Raw genomic sequence first — 24,334 nt, forward strand, 5'->3', positions numbered from 1 at the left:
ATTGCAACTGCGCTGGCCCAGCACCGCTTCTCAAGATGGCGCTGGAAGACGATGAAAAAGGATGCAGGAGGGAGGACCTCATGGCCCCCAATAACGAGAAGAGCGTCACGGTCCAACTTGTCTTATCCTTGGCCATAGGCGCGTCCGCCTTTTTTCTCTTCTGTGTATGTCTTGTCCAGCTTCACCGTCTTTCCACGCCTTGCCTTGGACTCTCGGTCTCTTCGGGATCCTTTGTGTAAAATTGAGAACAAGACTGACATTCTACAGTTCCTACGTCCACGATGGCCAGCTCTCTACGCCGCACGAAAACGCCGCCTCGACCACACGCTCGGCCTCCCCTCCCTACCCAATTCCGCGTTTGGCTGGATTCCGCGCCTATACAGGATCACTGAAGAGCAGGTTCTCGCATCAGCTGGTCTGGATGCTTTTGTGGTACGAGCCAGATCTTCACAGCGTATGGGCCAGTGCTGACGAGCCATAGTTTTTGAGCTTTTTCAAGATGTCGACCCGTCTCTTTGCCATCATGGCTTTCTTTGCAACCACTGTTCTCTGCCCTATCAACATCAACTACAATAATCTTAAACTTGACCTCGGATACGGATTCGGAGGTACCAAGCCCGAAGCCCAAGATCTGTTTGATGCATCAGGTCAATCCTCGCTCTGGACCTCGGGTGTTGACCCGCTCAAAGGCAAGGACGGGGATGATGTGGATCTCAGCGCGGAAAAGGGCTGGTTATGGTCATATGTCATCTTCACCTACTTCTTTGTCGTCTTGACCATCTACTTCGTTAACTGGGAGACGTTTCGCATTATTCGATACCGCCAGGACTACCTTGGGTCCCAATCGACAGTTACGGACAGAACATTCCGTCTTACGGGCATCCCAGATGACTTGAGGTCTGAGGGTCAAATAAAGAAGCTTATTGAAAAGCTAGGTATTGGTACTGTCGAAAAGGTCACCATCTGCCGCGACTGGAAAAGGCTTGACGACCTTGTGGATTTGCGAGAGACTACCCTTCGAAGTCTCGAGGCCGCTTGGGCAACCTTTTTAAACCGACAGCGCCGGGGGGGAAAGGACAGGCGCCCACAAGGACAAAATGCCAACGGCGCAACTCCCAACGACTCCCAGGATCAAGGGCTGGACGATGAGGCTGGCGAGAGCGGACATCTCCTGGATTCGGAACAGGGACCGTGGGATTCTGAGGATGAAGGAAGGCCCAAAGTTAACATCCGTTATGGTACCCTCGGTTTGCGGTCCCGAAACGTTGACGCGATCGACTATTACGAAGAAAGGCTTCGACGACTGGATGCTAAGATCATTGACGCTCGTGGCAAGGCATACACACCTACCGACATGGCCATCGTTACTATGGATTCGGTTGCCTCCTGCCAAATGGCCATTCAGGCACGCATCGACCCAAGACCCGGCCGACTTTTGACAAAGCCAACCCCAGCCCCTTCGGACCTCGTCTGGAGGAACACTTACTCGCCACGTGGCATCCGTCGCCTCAAATCGTGGGCCATCACGTTGTTCATCACGTTTCTCACCCTCCTCTGGATCTTCCCTACGGCTTTTCTGGCATCCTGGCTCAGCATCTGTACCGTCAGAAAGGCAGCTCCCAAGTTTGCGCTTTGGCTACAAGACCATGCCATTATCCACTCACTGGTTCAAAACGGTCTCCCTGCTCTGGTCGTTTCGCTTCTCAACGTTGCTGTCCCGTATCTCTACGACTTCCTCTCCAACCGGCAAGGAATGATATCCCAGGGTGACGTGGAGCTTTCCCTCATCTCCAAGAACTACTTCTTCACATTCTTCAACACCTTTTTCGTTTTTGCGGTTTCAAAGACTGGGTTCGAGTTCTTCACCGTCATGCGGAAATTCCTCAAGGACACCAGCAACCTCCCCCGTGTCATTGCCGCTGATGTAGAGGGGCTCTCCACTTTCTACATCTCCTTCATCATGTTGCAGGGCATCGGTCTGATGCCGTTCAGAATCTTGGAGGCGGGGAGTGTGTTTCTCTACCCCTTCCTTCGGTCCATGGCCAAGACGCCGCGCGACTTTGAGGAGTTGAAGCAACCTCCTCCCTTCCAGTATGGCTTCTTCTTGCCCACAGCCTTGCTCGTCTTCAATCTTTGCCTCATCTACAGCATTCTCAATCACGGGTTCATGATCCTTATCGTCGGCACCATCTATTTCAGCTTGGGATATTTCACATTCAAGTACATGGTACTGTATGCCATGGATCAGCCTCAACACGCGACCGGAGGTGCGTGGCGGATAATATGCCAGCGTATCATCATCGGCTTGCTTGTCTTTGAGGTGGTTATGTTTGGTCAGATTGCAACGCAGCAGGCTTTTATTCAATCTGCATGCATCCTGCCGCTGGTGCCGTTCTCAATCTGGTATAGCTACTACATCAAGCAGCGGTTTGAGCCCCTCACCATCTACATCGCTCTCCGCGCCATTAGAGCGGACGAGGACCCGGAGGACAGCGCTGCCATGGACGATGCTTTTGAGGAAGAAGATGGTCCTCGACCTTCGCAGGCCATCCTTCGTCGAGGAAGCACTCTTGACGAATACAAGGAAAAGGGACTCGTTTTTGTGAACCCTAGCCTTGTAGTCCCGTAAGTTTCACCAAATCCCCGAGATGACTTGGAGCTGACTCAACTGTGACAGATTGCAGCAGCCTTGGATCTACAAAGACCCACCTCCGCCGCTGCCCGAGAGTGAAACAGATGAACAGGAGCGGCCGATCCTTCAGGGTGTTGATAGCACTCTTGGCATAGGGGACGATAATGTCTGGCGAGACAACGGGGAAACTAATGTTTAACGAGGTTATCATTGAGAGGAGGAACGCACGAACACGGCGCTTGTCTGGTTGTTAATAAGGAGTTTGAACGTGCTTGATTCTCATAGTTTGTGGAGGTATAATAGGGGTAAGATATCAGTATCCAGATTGTCTTGTTTCGCTGGTTGACGTGAGGCAGGAAGATTCTTCCTTGAGGGGAGGGGACTTTCCGAGGTTAACGCTCTTGCCTCTGATCTTCGAGGCAACTGCTTTGGGCAGGAGCCAGGCTTCAAGCCGCTTCCTATTCATTCCGTTGCTGCAATGTGACTATCACCTCCTCACTTTTCCCTCACCTAGGTAACCTACAGACACAAATCCTGTTTCATACCCACAGCCTCCATGCGTGGGGGTTGGCCTCAAAACGTCTTCGGAAATTCTCCTATCCAGGGGCGCGGCTTTAGCTCGACCAATACCTCTACAGCCCCATGGGCCAGTCGACTTGAGAATGGCGGCCTTGGCTCTGGTCTCTGGCCCGGGACCCATCCGTATCGTGCCAGTAGGCGTTGCCAACGTTCAGAGGCTACCCGGGAGCGATTATGGCATTCTTGGACTGGATGGTGAGTGGCATCCATCCCCGCTGCGCCTTGAAGCGAGCTAACGAGGGAGCCAGAAGACGCCCCCCTTTCGACGAGATTGCCCTACGAGATTATGCAACAGATCTATCTTTATCTTGATCCAGAAGACTTCAACGCCGCTCGCTTTACATCCCGCTCTTGGTTCCGTGCTGGCCTCTGCCCCTCGCTTCTCGTCGAGATGCTCAAGAGAGGAGGATGGTGGAGCAGCCTGCAACAGATTTCGGAACCCCTGAGGATAACACGACCATGCAACATATTTGATCAGGAGAGATTAATGAGCAAATGGATCTCAAGGGAGTGTGATCTGGCCAGTATGAAAGGGAGCGCGTTCAAACAGGTTGGGTTTACCGACTTCAGTGGCCTTGTTCCAGGTTCCACCACTGCCAGACTGCATGGGACCCTCGTCTTCACTATGAGCCTCTGCGGCCGGTTTCTGATGGTGACGCACGGACGAACTCTATATGTCTATGAGCTGAACCATGTCTGCTTCAGCAGGCGACTAAGCTAGTCTCTTCCGTTACGGCCGAGAGAGGGCAGACGTCTTGGCATGCTTCGACCGGCAGCGACAGTCGTGTGTCCACGGCGTGTCATATCTTGCAGTATGGACACATCATCAGGACGAAATGCCGTGGCAGTTTTGATGGAGGGACGCATGGGCATAGTGTGCGATATCATGGCCGAGACAAATGCAGCTTTGACTCAGACACGATTGAGGCGTTCAGAGGATGACTCTTTTGGGAACACACCCAATCTGTTCAGCCGCATGCCAGCTGCATGCGTCTGCCGGGACATCCCCGTGACGCAGGCGCCGCGTCTGGAAGAAGGTCCGCGATCGGTATACAGAAGCATCTGTCATGCTAACGACCCGCCACGCTCGGTCGCCATCTGCCCTCACCGCAGCTGCGTGGCCTTTGGCTGCACAGGCGGTATTGAGCTTCACTAGGTGGATGCTCTCACGAACCACGACCTCAGCAGATGGTTCCCGTTGACGTTCCCGAGTCACTTTCTCTTCTTCATGCCGGCTCGGAGCGGTATAGACACGGGACAGAAGCTTCGGCTCATCAGTTCTGCCGCGGCGCTCGGTAATCTGCTCGGCCCAGTCGGGAACGCGTTCCAAAGCTTCGAGACCAATGCCAATGTCTTTAGACCTGGGCATAGCGCGGGTGTAACGGTCATGGGCCCGGCAGGTGGAGACGTCATCGTCCATGACATCCACTCGGTAGCTGATCTGCCAAGTCAACGCTCCTCGGTGAAAGCACGCGATGCCTGGGGCCAAGAGGTGCGAGACGATGAGAGAAGTAGTGGCAGTGGGATATCGCCCAGCAAAGCAGATCATGATAGAGCTGTCCCCCTGAGCGATGGAAGCCACATCTTGTTCACGGATCCCAAGACAGGGTATCTTTGCTTGGGCACTGATGCACCAGCAGGGTCGCTGGATCGCTTAATACGCAAGGTCTGGTTCCGTCCTCCAGCCAATGCATCGTCGCCGTTGCCCGTGTTATACGCAGCTGGGGCCGACACACGACATGGGGTTCGTGTCGTTGCAACATTTTCAGTCGACGGTGGGGATGGCATGCAGCTCAACTCTGATGAGGTTGCCACAGGCTGCGGCTTGGGCCCACAGAAGGCCATGGACGCTGACAAGCAGATGATTGTCTTTTACACAGTACCTCCTGACCTGTTTCTTGCCATGTCTCGAGGTCGATCGCGTCACAGATGGACGAGGACAGCCGAGGGTATCGAGACGGATATGGATGGCTTATCGGGATGGATGGACTAGCGGTCCGAAGGAAGCTATGGTGACATTGACTTTGGCGATCCGTCTTCAGAGGCCACGGCTTACCCACTCGAGATTAGAGGGCAGGCCGTAGCTATCTGCAGCAATCTAGTGGAGCTGGCCCTAGACTCGGGACCCGACATGGTTCTCTGGGCGTTCAGTGCACAGGGGTGGGCTAGGGCGTGGGCCTTGCATGCCGGACGGGAAGACGCGTTTAATCACACAGTAGTCCAGCAGGATGGAAGTCTGAGACAGGTCGATCGTGAGGGAGACTATGCCATGGCCCAAGTGGAGCAGAGTTCTGCCGCTTCGAGGGCGGACGGGAAGGGTCTTGATGGGGGTCATGGAGCAACGGGCACGACTTTTGGATGGAATCAGCCATGCGTGGAACGAGACCGCAGTTTGAAGTCCGGTGAACAAGGTGACGGTATGGATGGCACGGTGAGCGTGGAGCTGGTGGAGAAGGTGAATGGGATTGCGAGAATAGAGGTGGAACTGGGTTGAAGTCGAAACGAGACGAGAGGTACTGGGTGAGTGAGGTGCTCGGCGAGGGTCCGGAACAGGAATAGAGATTGCATTATCAATTGATAGCATCGATAATAAACAGGGTATCCCGAATACTGTAATAACCGGGGGTTATTACCGAAGATTGGGTAGTCCCTTGGTCGGTCCATGACGTTAGTTCATGTAGCTTGAGCCTCTAGCGTGGGTCTAGGTCTCAGCCCAGTTGGAAATCCGTTCCGATGACGGCGCGGCCGAGAGGCTCGGGACCCACATCGGCGTCGTCGGGTCCGAAGTGGAGACGGTCAGCTTCCGAGATCTGACATCGGGCCAAGGCCGAAGAGGAGGATGAAAGCAGAGAAGGGACAGAGAAGGAGAGAAAAGAAGAAGACACAAAAAATTCCCAGCAGATTAGGAGATCGGTAAGCACACGAGCCTCTAGATCTAAGGCTCGTGGCCCCTTAAAAAAAGGAAATAGCAAAAAAAAAGATGAGAATTTCGTTACAGGGAGATATTGTGGATCTTGAGAAGGCAGCCCAAATACCGAGAAATCTCCAAGCTAAGCTGACCAACCAGCCAACCAACAGCTATACACGCCCGTGCAAAACCCTTCCCAGTTAAAATCTGCTATCGGCCTGATCCTAGTCTGTCGGCTGGAGCCGTAAAAAACAAAGCACATGGGTTGGATACGGTTCGCAGCCGCATGGCTAAAGTGGAGACTGCACACATCAAGAACGTGCATTCCCGGGTGGCGACGCGGATGCAAATTCAGGAACAGAGCGGCGCTGCTCCGGCTTTCGGGTGAGGTCGTTGTGTCTCTGGTATCATCTGGTCCATCTCTGGTGGAATCTTGATTTCGGATTTTATTTTTTTATCGGCGAGGGAGCGAAAGTATATAGAGGCCTTGTCCCCTCCCCCTTGTGAGAAGAAAGAGTTTGGTTGACAACATTGAGATATCAATACATTCTTTCATACCTTGATTGGTATTTCCATAATACCATATTCTTTACTTCTTGCATTCATTGAAAACTGGTTTCCTCCAACCCCTTTCCAATATCTCATAAAACAAAACAACAACCATGAATTCGAATCACTCAAATACATCGTCGACGACACTCCCCGGCGAGTCGAGCCGTGAGGACGACGACCACGTCGAAGCAACCTTTGCCCCCATCGCGACACACGCCAGCGCCATCAACCGTATCCGTCGCTCCCTCTCCCTCGCCAGGTCAAACTCTGGCGGCGCGGATTTGTCCCGCAAGGAGACGAGGGATCCGGATCTCGACATCGACCTGCCCTACCGTACCCTCAGCGCAGAGGCAAACCTCGATGAGTACCGCGTTGAGGTCCCCGGCGGTACCATCCCCGGTCCTGTCGAGCCGCCTGCCGTCGCTAGGCAGTCTGGTCAGAAGGAGGGTGAAAGGAGGTACAAGCTCGTGACGTTTACGCCTGGTGATCCTGAGAACCCCAAGAACTGGAGCAAGGCTTACAAGTGGTGGTGCACCATGTGCGTTGCCCTTACCTGCTTCGTCGTCGCCTTTGCTTCTTCAGTCATCACCGCCGACATCAAGGGCGTCACTGAGGATCTCCACGTGAGCGAAGAGCTCGCCCTCGCGAGTGTGTCGCTGTTTGTCGTGGGTTTCGGTGTCGGCCCCATGATCTTTGCTCCCCTGTCTGAGATTTACGGCCGAAGAGTCATCTAGTAAGTTCTTTCAATGTCTACTGATGCTAAGGTTGTGGGTGCTAACATATTCTTAGCGCATCTACTCTCCTCATTGCCGTCATCTTCATCATCCCCTGTGCCGTCGCCAAGAACATCGAGACTCTTCTCGTCTGCCGTGCCATCGACGGTATTGCCTTCTCTGCTCCCATGACTCTCGTCGGTGGTACACTCGCCGATCTCTGGAGAAATGAGGAGCGAGGTGTTCCCATGGCCGCCTTCTCCGCCGCCCCCTTTATCGGCCCAGCCAGTAAGTAACAACTTGACACACTCAACATCGACACTCACTAACAAACAACCACAGTCGGTCCCCTCGTTGGTGGCTTCCTTTCTGATGCTGCTGGCTGGCGCTGGCTCTACTGGATCCAGCTCATCCTCTCCGGTGTCGTCTGGGTCCTCATCACCTTCACCGTCCCCGAGACCTACACACCCACCATCCTCGCCCGTCGCGCTGCCAAGCTCCGCAAGGAGACTGGCGAGGCCGACCATGTCACTGAGCAGGAGCTCGATATGCGACCCCTCTCTGAGCGTCTCCGCATCTTCCTCATCCGACCCTTCCAGCTTCTGTTTGGCGAGCTCATCGTCTTCCTCATCTCCATCTACATGAGTGTCCTGTACGGTCTCCTCTACATGTTCTTTGTCGCCTTCCCCATCATCTACCAGAAGGGCAAGGGCTACTCCGCCGGCAAGACTGGTCTCATGTTCATTCCCGTCGCTGTCGGTGTCATCCTCTCCGCTCTCTGCTCTCCATTTGTCAACAAGCACTACATTACCCTCGTTAACAAGCACAACGGCCACCCCCCCGCCGAGGTCCGTCTGATCCCCATGATGATCTCGTGCTGGTGCATCCCCATCGGTCTCTTTATCTTTGCCTGGACCTCCTACGCCGACCTCTCCTGGGCTGGTCCCGCCATGGGTGGTTTCCCCGTCGGTTTCGGCTTCATCTTCCTGTACAACGCTGCCAACAACTACCTAGTCGACTCGTACCAGCACCAGGCTGCCTCCGCCCTGGCAGCCAAGACATGCATCCGAAGTTTCTGGGGTGCTGCCGTGGTCCTGTTCACTGAGCAAATGTACGATCGTCTCAACGACCAGTGGGCCTCCACTCTCCTTGCCTTTATCAGTCTCGCATGCTGTGCCATCCCCTTCATGTTCTGGAAGTTCGGTGCCAGGATCCGTCAGCGCAGCAAGTACGCCTACGCCGGTGACGAAGATGAGACCGACGATATTGAAAAGGCCAAGGGCCGCGGTGTCACTCCTGGCGGTGCTTCTCCCCGTACCGACGCTGAGAACGACGAAGACTTGCGACGCGCCAGGAGTTACGTGAGTAACCCTTAAGCGAAGCGGGTAACACATATACAACAAACATTCCTTACTATCCTTGAAGGATACTCTCAACAACAACAACTATAGACATAGACTGGGTGGTGTGACATAGAGAAAATAGCCAAGGGGCTGGTGGTAATGGGCTGGGTTATGCACAGGCTTGGTTTACACACATAGGCTCTGGTTATGCCCTGGGGGAGGAACACATCGTTTAAAAGCGTTTACTTGGATATTTAGCATAATACCCTCGAGTTATATAAAGAATATTTTTGAAAAGCGCTCCGACCTGTGTGTGCGTGAGTGCTTCATTTTCTCATATTCCCCTTGATCTAAAGCATCCAGCGTGCTGACCATTTGCAGCAAGCTTCATACAAAGCAAAGCCTTTTATAATCCATTTTGTCGTCGTATCTCAGTCATCAAAAGGAAAAAGCAAAAACAGGAAAAAGTCAAAGCAAAGTACATGCGCAAGAGAGATCACATGTTGCTTCCCATGACCAGACCCAGCGGTACGGTCGCGTTGCCAGGGGATAAAGGAGGTGTTCATGCGGGCGGGCTTCGTCCGGCAATGCTCGGCAACACCGAACGAGATCCGCGAGTGCATCCAAGGTGGCATCGGCATCCAGTGGCGAGGCCCACTTGAACAAGGTAAGGGGGAGAGGAGAGGTGGGTGGCGGCAGGGATTGTATGTTGGGTCTCGTTTTGGTTGTGGTGTGATCAAGAAGTGTATAAGCCAAGGTGTGGGCTAAGGAGTACGACGACAAGGTCGACAGACGAGAAAGTGTCATAAAAGAAACTAGATGGCTCGCACGGGCAGCGAATCGCGGCGGCGCATCTTGAGGTCCTTGGTCAGCGAGTTCTTGCTCGTCTTGTGGGTGATCCAGTCCTCAAGGTTGTTGATGGTGCACTCGGCAATCTCGGTGAGGGCCTCCTCGGTGAAGAAGGCCTGGTGGCCGCAGACGACCACGTTGGGGAACGTCATGAGACGCATCAGCTTGTCGTCCTGGATGATGTGCGACGAGTGGTCGTTGTAGAAGAGCTCACCCTCGGCCTCGTACACGTCGAGTGCGAGGCCTCCGATGTGGTTGGTCTTGAGCGACTGGATGACGGCCTCAGTATCGATGAGGCCTCCTCGCGACGTGTTGACCAGCATGGCGCCTGCCTTCATGAGCGCAAGGCTCTCAGCGTTGATGATGTGGCGTGTCTGGTCCATGAGGGGACAGTGGAGGCTGACAATGTCGCACTCGGGGAGAAGGTCCTCAAGGTCGCGGTACTCGCCATATTCCTCAAAGGCGGGAGATGGGAAGGGATCATAGGCGAGGAGGTGACAGCCAAAGCCCTTCATGATGCGGGCGGTAGCAAGACCAATCTTGCCGACACCGACGATGCCGACCGTCTTGCCGCACAGCGTCTTACCGAGAAGACCGTCAAGAGCAAAGTTGCCCTCGCGGACACGGTTGTAGGCGCGGTGCGTCTTGCGGTTGAGGGTCTGGATCAGGGCGACAGCAAACTCGGCAACAGCCTCGGGCGAGTACGAGGGCACGTTGGCGACCATGATGCGCATGCGCTGTGCGGCGTCAAGATCGACATTGTTGAAGCCGGCGCACCTGAGGAGGATAACCTTGACGCCAAACTCGGACAGGGCCGAGATGACATTGTCGTTGACCACGTCGTTGACAAAGACGCAGATGGCATCGGCGCCCTCGACCAGCGACACCGTGTCCTCGTTGAGGGCGAACTCGTGGAAGACGAGCTCGATGCCCGACGACGCGTGCCTGTCGGAGGCGACGACGGCTGACAGGTACTTTTTGTCGTAGGGCTTTGTGCTGAAGACGGCGACCTTCATTTTGATGATGATGTGTCAAGGAAACGTAGATGGACAAGGATAAAGTGAAAGAAGAGGTAATTGTTGATGAGAGGTTATGAGGTGTTGCGCGGGGTTTGTGATAACCTTGGAAGCCTCGTTCTTGGCTACCTTAATTTCTCCACAAGAAAGTATGATCTCACTCCTCTTTTACACTCTTGATGCGCGTGGAAACACACACAATAAATACTCTAACCCTCTATCAACCCCCCGAGACGAAAACAGAACCTCCCTCATCGAGCGGGCGCCCATAGCCTCGCGCGACGACGTCTGTTCCCAATGACAGAGCACATGTGCTTCCATCATCAGGCCATGCAATATCCAAGCTTGGACGCCAAGTGAGTGCGTGCGTCGTAAGGGGCTGGCACAGTCATATTTTTTTTTTCCTTCTTCTTGGTCGAGTCGCGGCCCAACGTATGAGAAAAGGCAGACGTTTTCGGCTGTGCTGTGACTGGTTTTGGGGGTGCTTGCTTGATTGTTTCAGGGGGGTTGAGTTAAAAGCTGTGATGGATGCAACCGTCTTTGGCGGGTGTCGATATGTATCTACCCGTTTGATGTCTATAGTAATACATACTCGTCTCTGTGGAACCCACTGCATCTCCGGAGTCTTCGTATCTCGATAGATTCCCCAGACGCAAAACCCATCTCTCACCCGCACAAAACACCACGTTTCAATCTGCGCATCTCATCACCAACATCGGCCCTATACAACCAGATACAAAGAACATTCCTCTCCCTGACTCGTCAACCCTGTCCACTAACCATCCCCTGCTCGGCGTCCGGCCCCCCGGTGCCGACGGAAGGGTTCGTCCCATCGGCCGATATGCATGGCGAACGCCGCGCCCGCTCGCAGAGCCTCACTACTACACTAATTCTCCCGTGATGCCATGTCAATCATCCCACTCCCCAATCTTGTAATCTTACTTCTATCTCGCAGCGCCGCGGCACCGGGTCCCCAGTCTCCCGCCCTTGCCAAGATCCCATAGGCGAGGCTGTACCTGATATGCAACCTTGCGGGAGCCGCCGGCTTGTCGTGAGATCTCTGGGCCCAGATTTATGGATTGTTTCATAGATTTGAGCGCAGGTGACTTGTTTGCACATTTTTAGTTATGAATCTCTATGCATACTCTTGGTCATTTATGCAGTAGCACAACTTGACTCGTTTGACTCCCTATGATCCAACTACACCACAACTTGCAATCCTCACAAGGCGTTTAGTCAGACAACACGGAAGACAACCAGGAGAATCTTAGTTATTTGCTTCATCATGGCCGTCATTGGCAAGCGCTGCTCACGAGTGCCTCCTGCTCAATCAAGGCCATGTTCACTCCTTCCTCATCTCCTTGGCTCAACCTTTATCATACCTACAGGCATTAGCAGAACCAAGAAACATCATCCATTATCCATCTTCACTTTTCATCAAGCCTTCATCAAATATCTAGCAGCATGTCCAACAAGTCAAGCCAACGAAACCTGGTCGAGGAGGACCCAACTCCCCCTTCGTCTCCCCACAGCATCACCTTTAGCCTTCCATCATACGACGACGCCGCAATGGAGGATGCCTGGCAGGAGAGGGTGCAACGCGAGGGCATTCGCCTTGAAGACGAGCCGTGGTACATGACCCTCCCAGTCGGCATCGAGTGCCGCAAGAGAAAAGCCTACTATGAAAAAGTGGCACGAGAAGACCCAGACCCCCGCAAGGCTCAGAGTGCCCAAAACAAGGTTGACTGGGGCAACCTGATGGGGGAACAAATCATATATGCTGCCAGTGGCGAGCGCAAGAGAATCGGCCCCGAGGCTGCGAAGGCGCGAGAGGAGCAGTTCGTCAGGGAGACCGAGGCCCTGTCCCTGAGAACCTTGCAGGAGGCTGGGGAAGATAATACCGGCGACGAGGATGCCCCAAGGAAGAGCTCACTCTTAGGGGAGCCCGCCGTCAACTTTTGCAGCCCCCTCGACAAGACTGGTCTCTGGCAGTTACTTTGGGGCAGAACAATGCTTTCTGTCATGCTTTATTGCTATCTTACTTTGAGAGAAAGCAGTGAAAAGATGGCCCATGGACGATTTCGGCGAGAACTATCACATTGGAGGAGTGGTCAATAACAAAGCACTTTCGAGTATGAAACAAGGCATCGTTGTTTGATAGTTCTATCGGTTAAAGATCCGAGAAAGCCAAAGTGGACACCAGATAGCTCATGCAGCCTGCACCCAAATCGCCACTTCCCCAGACCTACTCAACTTGCTTGCATTTCTCCAGTCATGTAGATCCCATGTCAGCCCTACGAGGACGCATCCTCCCCGGTGGAGCACTCCGGCAACTCCGGGCCGGTTAGGGGGGTGTCGCCGTAATACTGCGGGGCCGCGGAGGTGATGCCGGTGCCGGATCTTCGGTGCTAACGGTACCTCGCTTGGGTTGGAGCATGCATACAGTAGGCCCGTTTATAAAGACTGCAGGGTTTGTCTTTTCCCTGTATCTACCGTCTATAAGTACCACTGATTGTGTAATCCTTCTTGGGCCCCTTGACTGTGTACTCGATCCCCCACTCCTTCAAGTTCACTGCCTGGAACGCAAAATTGTACTTGACATTGTAGTAGTCGTCGATGCACAAGTGTCCAGCCTTGGCCGCCCATCCCTTCTCGGTCGCTTCGGTGAACTCGATCTCGTGGAAGAGGTAATCGGCTCGCTTCAAGTCATCGGGCTTGGCGAACCACACGCTCAGGACGTCCTTGAGCTCGTCATATCGCCAGACATACCGCCGCGTCGCCTTGAAGCCAAAGCCTTGCTCTGTCTTGAACTCGCCCTCTTCGATATAAAGGTATTCCATGCCGAGCTCGTCTACTTCTGGGGATCCATCTGTGGGGTTGGCAGCGCACCGGAGACCATCGCTAGTCTTCTCGCGGAGCAGAAACTGTGCGGTTCCGCTAAAGTGGCCACTGGGATGCGTAGGAAGCTTACTGATCAGGTCACGCTCCAGCTTCCATGTTCCCAGCAAGCTTCGGAACACGGCGTGAGCCACGAACCTTGGGGACGAGAGTCCATCAGTCGCTGTCTTGTGAGTCTGCTTTAGAGACTCCATGGCGGCATCTTTCGACTCTTGGCCGTCGTTGGAGTTCGAGAACCTCGCTGGAGTTAGCATGTCCAGTGGCTTGCCGTTATGCGGGAGGCTAGGGACGGGCGGCGTCAGGGGTTCTTGAATCCTCATTGAAAGCGCCTCGGCAAACTCGTCCATGAGGTAAAGGTAATCTCCCATCGGGAACTGCGACGTGCGAGGATCATCGCGAAGGTCAAGCGTTCGTTGGATAGAGATGTCATCACGAAGCTTGTCCTGGAAGATTTGGGAAGAACGGCCTGGGGTGACATTGTCCGACCACAGTGCCGACACAAATCGAGCCTGCATTTGCATCACGCCCCAGTAAGGCGATCGATAGAAGCCGACAAAACCTAGGCCTGGAACCTCGGGGTGATGAGTGCCGTGGAAGGCCAAAGCGACTGGCTGGTCAATATGCGTGGGCGAGTGCTGAAGCGTCTTTAAAACATCGTCTGAAAGGAAGCTCAAACAGGGAGAAGGGTCAAAGCCCGTAGCCACAACCACCGCCGCAATGTCTTCGATCTTGGTGCCATCGGATAGAATGGCTGTAGAACCCTCGAGGTGCTCCACTTTGCCCTTTGTCAACTTGATCATCCCTGATCGAACAAAGTCGGAGTACCAGAAACTACAGGCCATGTACGGCTGCTCCTTGTCGTTCGTCTCGTCTATCTTGAGCAGAGGAGAGAACTCGGACTGGTCAGTGCCAATGACATTCTTGTAAAGGCCGTTCAGCATCTTGGCTCTCTCCTCGGTAATATGCCCCTGCATATTGACCAATGGCTTAGGGCGGTTGTTGAGATTATAAGAACCAAAGTCAAAGGGCAAGAAGGGAGCAGCTGGTGTTGTTGGCTATAACATATCAGTAACTTGCCCTGAAGTCCAAGACAACTGCCTACCTTGGGGCTGGAGAAGAGGGGGAACACCCAGGTTGGGCGTTGGATGACATTGTGAATCTCGTACTTGTCAATATCGACGATTTTTGACGCATCCGGCGAGTTTATCTCTGATGAGAGATGCGATGCTATAGTGCCAGCGATCTCAACGCCAGACATTTGACCTCCGACAATGAGAATCTTGCCCCCACCAGGACGTCCCTTGCCCAGGAGGTCATCCAGGTCTCTATAGCTGCTGCTGTGAACAATGGGGATATTAGACTCCTTGGCAAGACAATCAGGAATGATAGGCTTCCCAAAGAAACCAGACGCCACGAGAAGATGGTCAAAGTGCTTGGTCTCAGACCCGGTGGTAATATCCCAGCCTTCGGATGAGCCCTGCGAGCGCTCAGCTCGCTCTACCTTTGTCCCAAGCTTGAGTTCAAAGTATGGGTTACCAGTGAGAAATCGATCAAGATACTTCTCAAGATATTTCCCGATCATCCACGCTTGCGGAAACTGAGGCGCCGCATCGTCCCAAGCCAGCTCAGAGAACTGCACCGTGTGTCTGCTCTGGTTCGCCCACATGAGCGGATGAACCTGTCTCTCCGTGTCATCCTTTGAAGTCGGCCAGAGACCCCCTACATGTTTCTGAGCATCAAAAACGGTAACCTTGAATTCCCCGGGAGTAGTGTTATGAAGCAGCGTCTTGGCTGCAACGAGTCCAGAAGGGCCGGCACCTATCAATAGATTGTCAGTGAGGGACCCAAACTCGGTGAGTGCACGTCACCCACCAACAATGCAAACAGTCTTTGCCATATTTCTCGCAGCAAACAAGTATCTGATCAGTGTCATATGATGCCCAGTCGGCGTAATGCGATCCCTGCTCGGAGCTCTCTTTCAAGCCAGGATTGACGGCAGGGTTTGAGCGATTTGTAGAAGAGACCTTGTCGTACGACTTTGCTGGCCGATTTGCATTAGAAATAGTCGTCAATTTGCCTCCACAACACTCCCACACCTATGCAATGACTTTGACTGCAGCCTTGGTTCAAGGGAGAGGCTCAGTTGATATCGCAAAACAGTGAGTGAGACGTGAGAAGTAGATGCCCCTAAACGGCTTAGTCGATGTGCTCCCGCAACTCCCGAGATCGTCGAATTCGCAGCTGACTAAGCGCTTGTCCCACGAGAAGCGTTAATGGTGTTGATCTCGGGCACAATTTCACCTCGAAGCCCATGTGAAAAATGGTATTTCTAAGAATATTATTTCTACTGAGCGATTTCTGGTTCTATGAAATTCCAAATACTATTGCTTTGCGTGTTCAATTGTGTTATGAATGCGTCCACTTACCCTGCAGTCAATGACAATCATAAACACTGCCAGTATTTACACCTATTTTAATATTGCAGTTATAAATCGATCGTTTGTTTCTAGGTGATATTTTAGTGTTACAGGTAACCTTTTGACACGGTGATATATTGCCGCAAGTATAGAGCACTACGCATCTAGTCCGCCCCAACTAACACTCACTACTTTGTAACACCATCACCATCCTCACTTACACCTGACTCAACTCTCACTTTAAGCCTATTCATCTTGGCCAAATAAAGCAGAGATATGAAAAACTCAAAACTCAAACCACCGCGGCTTGTTGTTTTCCATCACCACCTGAACCCATCATGCCATGGCCCATCCAGATTAGAAATACAAACCCCGCTCCCTCGCCAATGTCGTCATACCCACTTGCGTGATTGACCAATCCTCAGTAAACATTGAAGATCAAAATCACCAGTCTCTCGGATTTAAGAAAGCATTGTTCCTTAACTTATAGATTCCCATATAATCGACTCTTCAAGGACCTTGAAACCTTATCAATACTACAAAATGGCCTCTCACCACGTCCTCATCCTCGGCGGCCACGGCTACGTCGCTCAGCACCTCACTCCCCTCCTGCTCAAGCGCTCCTGGACCGTCACCAGTGTCATCCGCGCCTCGGAGCAGGTTCCAACCATTGAGAAGCTTGGTGCCGGTCTTCCCGGAAAGCTCAATGTTCTCGTCCGCAGCATCGAGGATGTCACGTCTCAAGATAAGGCCCAGAGCATCCTGGACGAGGTGAAGCCCGACTACATCGCCTGGAGCGCCGGTATGTTCAGCCTTGATTTTATTGAAGTTTGATATCATGATACTGATAAGATACAGGTGCTGGAGGCAAAGGCGCTCCCGATCGGGTATGCGACTCACCAACTCAACCTCCCATCATCATAGTCCAGCTACTAACACCTCGCTCAGACCTTCAAGATTGATCGTGACGCAGCAATCCACTTCATCAACGCCGCTGCCACTGTTCCTACTATCACCCGCTTCCTTCTCGTCTCCTACCTCGGCTCTCGCCGCGCCGGTGCCCCGTGGTGGCCTGCTGGCGAGTGGGATGAGTTCCACAAGACTGTCAACAATGGCGTCCTTGCAAACTACTACAAGGCCAAGCTTGCAGCCGATGAGGCTCTTTATCGTGTCTCCAAGCAGAGCCCTACCCTTGTCGGTCTCAACCTTCGCCCTGGAACTCTTACCCACAACCCAGCCACTAAGGTTGAGCTGGGAAAGACGGCCCATCTATCATCAAATGACGGTATCAGCCGCGAGGCAGTCGCTAAGGTTGCCTCAGTTCTTCTTGCGGCTGAGGGCGTGAAGAACACTTGGCTCGATCTCCTCGACGGCGAGGAAGAGATCGATGCTGCCGTGGAGAGAGTTGTGCGAGAGGGCGTGGATGCAGCAGAGGGTGAAGCCATCTACGATGCCTAGGCTGACAGTCTTGATTAAAAACAAGTCTGCTATGGTCGCGACGATATATGAACAAAATTATGAATGAATTTTCATGCTAGACTCATTGCAGTTCCTTTATGACCTACTGAGATGCTTCGGTTGCTTTCTCCTTTACAGCTAACACTCGAAATAACAGTTAATCTGCGTGCGCTATGTTTCGCCCTGAACGCCATTTTGTCGAATAAAGTTCCATCATATAATAGTTGATCCGGTTCCAAATAGGTATCACACTTCCTCCAACTTTCCATTCCACGGACTGTTCATCTGCCCTTGTTGAGCTCGCTCAAAGGTGTCCCGATGCTCGACCCTCAAAGAGCCCAGTCTGCTGTCAAGGCGAATCGCCCCAGGAGCCTCGCCGCGCCTCCGAAACCACTGGGCCTTCACTGCCCGGATCTCTTCAGAAAACGTCTTCCAGCTCGTAGTGAAGTAAATAAGGGCGTTCCACACACCTTGGAGCGGGAGCACGCACCCACTCGCAACACTCAGAGGGAAGCTGATTTTGTCATGGTGCGTGAGGCTGTAAAGCCGGTTGACCGAACTTGGGATCCAGGTAATCAGGACTGCAAAGCCGAAGATGAAGCTAGTTCGCAAGTACGCCATCTTGACAGGGTCGAGTCGCTTGAGTTTCAGCGAAGCATTTGACTTGACGGCCCGGAGGCGTGAAGCGATCGTCGGCGGCGGGTTTGGAGTGCTGTCAGAGGTGCATGTCGTCTCGAATCTCTGGGGCCTGGTGGGCGTGTTCGGCTCGAGGTGCTCGTAGGATGCTGGCAGGGCCCAAGATCGAGCGCGGTTGGGGCTCATTCCGGGATGAATAACACCCGGCATGGCGGGTTCGTCCTGGTGCTTCCGTCTCGGCACAGAAGATGTGATCTGAACCTCCGTAACCGCCGTGCCATAAAACTCCTGCCGACCGGTAAGGTTCTAGAAACAGTGGTCAGCGTTTCCTCTGTCAGTGGTACTGATAAGGGGCTTACCGCTTCTGAGGATCCCTTGGCATCACTGCTTGAGTATGGGTTGTTGCCGTTCTTTTCCCCACTTCCCAATCGATCTGCTGCGACGTTTCTGAGAAGGTTCCGGTGATGAAATACGTGGAATCCGACCGCGATGTAGATGATAATTGACAGGAGTGAGAAGATCCAGATCGGGATGTAGTACGAGTAAAGGCGGACAAGGCTCCAGTCAGATCCGATCCAGCACCACAGCTAAAATATGTCAGTTTATTGGACCTGATACAAATGTGTAAGATTAAATAGCAAAGGAAGCTGTCATTTACCGTGGCATCTCCGAAAATGAGGCCGTCGGGGTGGTCTCGAACAGAGATGAGGACGATCGCAGGTATCATGGGACCGCCGAAACAGATGACACAATAGAGCCAGGCGTACTGCCGAAATGTTCGTGGATTCGCGTTGAGAAAGAAAACGAGAAAGACGTTAATCGCCATGGCAAAAGACCACCAGGGATCAGACTGCATGAACCTGTCGCTCAGGTCAGTAACACACACTCATTCACCAGCGGAGGAACTGCACCATTCAAAGATGAAAGCCTGAGCCTGGCAAAGAGTAGAATCCTCGCCTCTCTCAAGTCCATCGTATCCTATCATCGAGGCCACACTGGCGCCGGCGTTGGCCATGGAGGCGAAGAGGAGAAAGAGGTTTGGGGTGGTCCGGAGCTTTTTGAACGCCCAGTAGCTGAGCATCACCAGAGTAATGGCCACCATGGAGCATCCCGCTCCGACTCTCTCGATCGTGATGAGAACATCGATTTCCTGAGGCGAAAATGCCTGGCCCTTCTCGGGGCCCTCCATGTTGACGGCGCTTGATTCCTCGAGGCGGTCGTGGTGGTGGTTGAACGAAAGGCGAGAAGAGGTGAAGCACCACCGGAGCGAAGCGGCGGGGGCGATGAAGTGAGCGGAGTTGAGGCAGGCACGAACCTCTAAAAAAGAGATCTCAAGGTCGCACCTTCTACTCGGGAAGGAAGGCAGGCAGGCACAATGCGTTGTGATAGAGTTAGCAGGTGCCACCAGTGGCAACCAGTGCAGGTACTTCCGAGGGGCTCACACTGAATCACAATGAGGACAAATTTCACCGAGAGCTTCTGAGGAAATAATCGAACGATGCCGATTCTTGTTTGCTTGCAATTGGCCTCTTGTGACCACAATGGCGTATTCGGGGACCTATCATGGTTGTTCGCTTTGGCGTTTGTGTGAACCGCTTGAAAAAGGCCATCTCGCACGGAGCCGACCATGGAAAGGGAACATGCTGGCAGCTGAATTGAACAAGCTATTTATCGAGTCCAGTTTGTATGTTTGAAAAGGACTTAAGTCTAGTAGTCGACAGTATGAGTGAGGTTCTCCTAAATCTGGGGTATATATTCAAGTGCGCACAAAGGTGTCACCGAGTACTACCACACCCCGCAAGAAAGTTAGTGCCCGTTTGACCTCGGCCATTATTTCCATCCAATTGGAAGTTTGGTCATATCTTTAGCAACTCGGTCTAATTCCTGACCATCAAGCAATAGTTCTGGTTGTGACCTGCCCAAGGCGACAAGGAGCAACCCTCATTTTATTGGTTCTTGGGAGATCGACGCCCAGATAGGTACCTCGGTTTCACAATCCCGCGGCCCCGACAAATTTCAACTCTGCGTTGTTATATCGCCCTCCTTCATCTATAAATCCATTCTCTGTTTTTGGTCACGTTAGGTTGTTGGATGATGCTAGTCGCAAGGTCCGTCCTAAAACGTTCCCAAATCGCGCCGTCAAGAGCCTGCATCCTCCGGCTTCAACCCCCGGCCCCGCGTTGCGGAGAATCTCGCATCGGACCGGCCATCAATATCGCGACTCATCGTCAACCTTTCTTCAACCACCCATTTTCATCGCGAGCTTCATCCAAAATGACTCTTCCTCCCATCGACAGCACCATCGTCTGCCCGGCTCTCAATGTCCTTTTCCCGGGCACACCACCTGACCTCTTTGCCTCTGAACTCACCTTCTTCGCTTCTGTGCCTTGGACAGCGTCTCTTCTATCAGCTCCAAACACAATCCCTTTCCTTCCATCATGTCGCAACCCGGCATCGCCAGCACATGACCAGCTCTTCGGTCTCACTCTCAACAACGAACGCGGTCTCTCCCATCTCATCAGCTTCTTCCATGCCCCGAGCACCGATGTCGCCAAGGACCCTTCACACAGCATCACCGAGACCGTCACCCTCGTGTCTCTAGGTGACGGCCTCAGCGGGTACCCTGGAGTGATTCATGGCGGAATGATTGCTTCGTTGCTTGATGAGTCCATGGGGACGATATTCGACTTGAATAGCACATTGAGAAAGGAAGCGAGAGCGTTCCAGACACCCAATGTAACGGGCGGACTAGACATCAAGTTCTTGAAGCCAGTTCCCACAAACGGCGTGTATTACATCACTTCGACTGTAGACGAGACCGATGGTAGAAAGACTAGAATCCGGTCTGATTTGAAGGACAAAGATGGCGAGGTGCTGGCCAAGTGCTCAAGCAAGTGGGTAGCAATCAAGCCAAACCTGTGATGGTAGGGTGGGTTTGTTTGGGAATAGATACAGGCTGTCCAGGGACTGAGAAGGCGAGCAATGCTCGTAGATTAGAACATGATAAGAAAGAACTGCATAGTAGAGAATGCTGGGGTAACAAATGAAACTATCCTTGCAAAACCGATCCCAGGTATCTTTTCACCACAAAGAAACGTCCCAACCCATCTAACCCAGATATCATAAGTTCGGCCGTAACAGTCATAGTCCAATCACTTGGAGCTCTCCCCCCTCTCCGACCTCATGCCAGGAACAAACGTCTTGACAGCATCCTTGACCTTGTGCGGGTCTTCAAGGGCCTCGTATGCCGCCTCTCGCTTGCTCTTCTGTCCTTGCTCCCAGCCAGCCTCGCGGTCGTCAAGCTCACTCTCGGCTGAGCTGATGCTGCTCTGGCTTCTGTTCATCACCATGTTGATCATTCTGCCCTCGCTCTTCTTGGTTGTTCGCTGGGCCTCCTTCATGTCTTGCAGGTCCTTGTCCTCCCAGTGCATCGCCACGATACCAAGCCCTGGGAAGTTCTTCTCCAGGAACTCCTTCAGCAATGGAAGAGTAGACTTGTCGGGTCGATATGTGCCCGAATCATTATCAATGATGAGCTGGTAATACGCAGGGTTGTGCGGGGGGTCGTCTCTGGGTGGTCCACCAGAGACAGGTTCGTTCGGGTGTGTCTTCTCCTTCGGATGCACCTCATCCGAAGACACAGGATGCTTAAGACGACGAATAAAGAACTCGCCCGAACAGGCGATGTACGTCTCGACATCTGAATGCATGGTATGCTTGCTCAGCATGTCAATGCCAAACTCCTTGCCCGTCTCGGTGAACCTGAACATGCCATCCAGAGTCAACACGTAGGTAAAGATGCGACCTCCCTCGTCAAAGTGGACCAGTTTCAGGAACTGAAGCGCAGCCTCCTTCGAGCACGCGTCAAAGTCGCCATACTCGGTCGACTGGTTGAAGTTGTAAATGCGGCGGTGCTGGCTGTGCAGTGCCTTATTTAGAATCTTGCCGCGTAAGCCCGTCGACGAGTAGATGGAGGCGATGATGGGTCTGAACTCGACAAAGCGGTGGTACAGCTTTGGAGGCACCGGGCCTTGTAGCTGCATCTCGTTGGCTTGGAAGCTATTGTGACATGTCAGTCTGGGACTTGAGATGGGGATGGGGCACATACTCGTATTTTTGAGTCCTTGGCTTCTTTTTCCCATTCTGATCAACCTGTGGATCTGCCTCATCTCGGGCATCATCGTCTGCATTCGCATTCACTTTGACACCGGCGATGCGACCAATCAAGGGACTAAAGTGCTTGACCCAGGTTGTCGGTCCTACCGTGTACATCTGAGCATAAGGTGGATCGGATGGTCCCAGCAGCTCCATGCTGAGATGGAGAACGGGCGTCATATGCACGTTCGAGTTGACGACGCTGGTGAGAGCCTTGGCGAAATATGCCCTCTTGCTCATCATGCGCTTCTTGGCCTTGTACGTCTCGTCCAGCCCTTTCCATGTGTCGGATAAGCGATCAATCTTGATCGTCACGTTGCCCAGTCTGTCGTCGTGATCCGGAAAGTCCTCATCGTACATTCGGCACTTAAGCGTGAACCCGGTAGGAGGGACATTGGCGACAACCCATTCTTCCTCCCACTTGGGCTCTGTGGTTCTCCTGATGGTTCTCGTCCTGTGAACGAGGTCCGGGTCCTCCTTGTGCCTCTTGGGTTGGGTACCTCGAAGCGTCGCGACGAGGAAAGGGTCTGAAGAGGCCGTGACAAAGTCTGCAGGTGGAAGATTCGAGGCGCTGTGGAAGATGAAGCGAATCGTGTAGCCCTGAGGCGCATCCGGTAGAGGAGTTGGGTCGAAGCCGCCGGGAGGACCGTTCTTAACCTTGTTGATGCGCTCCTTCAAACCGGTTCCAATCCTCGTAGGATGTTTCAATAAGTTGTGGCCGTCGTCGTGAGGATCTTGCGACTTTGGTGCACCGTTAGTTTGCGCAGTTGACGCGCCGTTCTCGCCATTGTGTGTATTTCCGTTATGGCCATTCGTCTGGGCCTCGGCGGTGTCTGGGGCCGACATTTCGAATTGGATCGCGAGGCTGACTTCGCGGGGTTTGCGACAGTGAAGCTCGCGGCTTTCAAGATGCGCCCGATAGCGTATCTATCAGTGAATCAAGTAGCTTCCAGGTCTGGGACAGCTGAGTAGATGAGCACTCTGTGACCCCGCGCACCGGGATTTATGACAGTATGATGAGGAAAAAGATGCAGGATTGAGTTCACGAGGAGGCGTTGGGAGGCTGGTTCGCAGGGTCCTGTGGTGTGATGGTTGGTTGGTTGGATGCGCCGTCGCAACGCAGCTCGGCAGTGAGGATATCATCCGTTTTGGGTCAAGAGCTACTCGATGGCGGTGGATGGTGGCTGATATTTGAATGCGCCAACGCCCGTTTTCCACTTGACACGATTTTTCTCATTCTGCCCCAGGCTGTGCGAGAAGAGATAGCAATAGAAACCCAGCCACTCTCCATCTGCCCATCTACCGTATACAAGACCTTGGCGACAACGGCTGCGCAAGCTCGGCATCGCCAGCTCGCAACAGGTACCGTGGTTTCTGACGTCATGCTCACCGTCAAGACAGCCCCTGACTGCAGAAACTCCCGGATCCAACGGCACATAGTGCGCCAAGGTCTGGGCCCGTAGCGGTTAACGGATGCCGCGTAGCGCCCAGGTCTGGGCACTCACCCACCAAAACTCGCCGACTTGGGGGGAACCCTGATCGTCTCTCGGCGGTCATGGCTTGGGGGACGTGTCTTGACAGGTTCCACAGGGCTCAACCGTTGCCTCTCATTGGTCGGTGCGTACCAATCTTCATGATGGCTTCGGAACACGGCAATGCGAACAGGCGCGGGTAATTTCCATTAAATAACTTAAATGTACATCATCAGCCTAGAGTCCTAGAATCCTGTTCTAGATCGATCAGAATGGCCCGACTTGAGATCGAGAATGTGATGGAGGCCTCTCGCCAAGTTCACATGCTGCAGCCAAGATGCTTCACGATACTCGGCATCTGCGCACTCAAAGACATTGATCAGACCAACAGCATAATTCTTGAAAAACATCTACCAGTATCCATGTCCTTGAGACGGCGGCCTCCAACTATCGGTGTGGCCACGATACCCAGCAAACTCTCTCTTTCCCTTGTACAACGGCAATGCACGAAACAACAGCCCGGCAGTTTCAGGGGTTCGATTAACCTACAGACAGCCCTACGACAAACAAAGTTCTCAGCTAGGTTCATAAAAATGCCTTACAGGCTCAGTCTAACGGCGTAAAATACGAAAGTCCCAATGGTAACTTGCGGTCTCGGCCGATATACCTTGCAACCCCGGTCACGGCCATTCCGAAAACCAGGGGT

The 24,334-nt window shown here is 53.1% G+C and overlaps 11 protein-coding genes across 11 annotated transcripts; 7 read left to right on the forward strand and 4 right to left on the reverse strand.

The window, feature by feature from the left end:
* Nucleotides 1-35: 35 nt before the first annotated feature.
* NCS54_00226900 (Hypothetical protein) lies at nt 36-2,831 on the forward strand (the record flags this gene model as incomplete). Its single annotated transcript, XM_053147871.1, has 4 exons — nt 36-164; nt 268-432; nt 482-2,625; nt 2,678-2,831. The coding sequence occupies 4 exons, from the start codon at nt 36-38 to the stop codon at nt 2,829-2,831; spliced, it is 2,592 nt and encodes an 863-aa protein (XP_053003846.1).
* Nucleotides 2,832-3,294: 463 nt separating this feature from the next.
* NCS54_00227000 (Hypothetical protein) lies at nt 3,295-3,932 on the forward strand (the record flags this gene model as incomplete). The annotated part of the gene is made up of 2 exons (XM_053147872.1): nt 3,295-3,406; nt 3,460-3,932. 2 exons carry the CDS (start codon nt 3,295-3,297, stop codon nt 3,930-3,932), a joined length of 585 nt encoding a protein of 194 aa, XP_053003847.1.
* Nucleotides 3,933-4,439: 507 nt separating this feature from the next.
* On the forward strand, nt 4,440-5,204 carry NCS54_00227100 (Hypothetical protein; the record flags this gene model as incomplete). The annotated part of the gene is made up of 1 exon (XM_053147873.1): nt 4,440-5,204. The coding sequence occupies one exon, from the start codon at nt 4,440-4,442 to the stop codon at nt 5,202-5,204; it is 765 nt and encodes a 254-aa protein (XP_053003848.1).
* Nucleotides 5,205-6,781: 1,577 nt separating this feature from the next.
* On the forward strand, nt 6,782-8,760 carry NCS54_00227200 (MFS domain-containing protein; the record flags this gene model as incomplete). Its single annotated transcript, XM_053147874.1, has 3 exons — nt 6,782-7,404; nt 7,461-7,672; nt 7,727-8,760. The coding sequence occupies 3 exons, from the start codon at nt 6,782-6,784 to the stop codon at nt 8,758-8,760; spliced, it is 1,869 nt and encodes a 622-aa protein (XP_053003849.1).
* Nucleotides 8,761-9,542: 782 nt separating this feature from the next.
* NCS54_00227300 (Hypothetical protein) lies at nt 9,543-10,592 on the reverse strand (the record flags this gene model as incomplete). The annotated part of the gene is made up of 1 exon (XM_053147875.1): nt 9,543-10,592. The coding sequence occupies one exon, from the start codon at nt 10,590-10,592 to the stop codon at nt 9,543-9,545; it is 1,050 nt and encodes a 349-aa protein (XP_053003850.1).
* Nucleotides 10,593-12,056: 1,464 nt separating this feature from the next.
* Nucleotides 12,057-12,710, forward strand: NCS54_00227400 (Hypothetical protein; the record flags this gene model as incomplete). The annotated part of the gene is made up of 1 exon (XM_053147876.1): nt 12,057-12,710. One exon carries the CDS (start codon nt 12,057-12,059, stop codon nt 12,708-12,710), a length of 654 nt encoding a protein of 217 aa, XP_053003851.1.
* Nucleotides 12,711-13,081: 371 nt separating this feature from the next.
* NCS54_00227500 (DUF6314 domain-containing protein) lies at nt 13,082-15,423 on the reverse strand (the record flags this gene model as incomplete). Its single annotated transcript, XM_053147877.1, has 3 exons — nt 13,082-14,545; nt 14,593-15,308; nt 15,363-15,423. 3 exons carry the CDS (start codon nt 15,421-15,423, stop codon nt 13,082-13,084), a joined length of 2,241 nt encoding a protein of 746 aa, XP_053003852.1.
* Nucleotides 15,424-16,450: 1,027 nt separating this feature from the next.
* Nucleotides 16,451-17,365, forward strand: NCS54_00227600 (NAD(P)-bd-dom domain-containing protein; the record flags this gene model as incomplete). The annotated part of the gene is made up of 3 exons (XM_053147878.1): nt 16,451-16,709; nt 16,766-16,794; nt 16,856-17,365. 3 exons carry the CDS (start codon nt 16,451-16,453, stop codon nt 17,363-17,365), a joined length of 798 nt encoding a protein of 265 aa, XP_053003853.1.
* A 246-nt stretch (nt 17,366-17,611) lies between these two features.
* NCS54_00227700 (G-PROTEIN-RECEP-F2-4 domain-containing protein) lies at nt 17,612-19,190 on the reverse strand (the record flags this gene model as incomplete). Its single annotated transcript, XM_053147879.1, has 4 exons — nt 17,612-18,307; nt 18,361-18,588; nt 18,660-18,861; nt 18,913-19,190. 4 exons carry the CDS (start codon nt 19,188-19,190, stop codon nt 17,612-17,614), a joined length of 1,404 nt encoding a protein of 467 aa, XP_053003854.1.
* Nucleotides 19,191-20,056: 866 nt separating this feature from the next.
* NCS54_00227800 (4HBT domain-containing protein) lies at nt 20,057-20,923 on the forward strand (the record flags this gene model as incomplete). Its single annotated transcript, XM_053147880.1, has 1 exon — nt 20,057-20,923. The coding sequence occupies exon 1, from the start codon at nt 20,093-20,095 to the stop codon at nt 20,921-20,923; it is 831 nt and encodes a 276-aa protein (XP_053003855.1). The 5' UTR covers nt 20,057-20,092.
* Nucleotides 20,924-21,153: 230 nt separating this feature from the next.
* NCS54_00227900 (C2 domain-containing protein) lies at nt 21,154-23,002 on the reverse strand (the record flags this gene model as incomplete). The annotated part of the gene is made up of 2 exons (XM_053147881.1): nt 21,154-22,060; nt 22,110-23,002. 2 exons carry the CDS (start codon nt 23,000-23,002, stop codon nt 21,154-21,156), a joined length of 1,800 nt encoding a protein of 599 aa, XP_053003856.1.
* Between the last annotated feature and the right edge of the window lie 1,332 nt (nt 23,003-24,334).

The sequence above is a fragment of the Fusarium falciforme genome, chromosome 2 (genome assembly GCF_026873545.1).
Source record: "Fusarium falciforme chromosome 2, complete sequence".
Lineage (NCBI taxonomy): Eukaryota > Fungi > Ascomycota > Sordariomycetes > Hypocreales > Nectriaceae > Fusarium > Fusarium falciforme.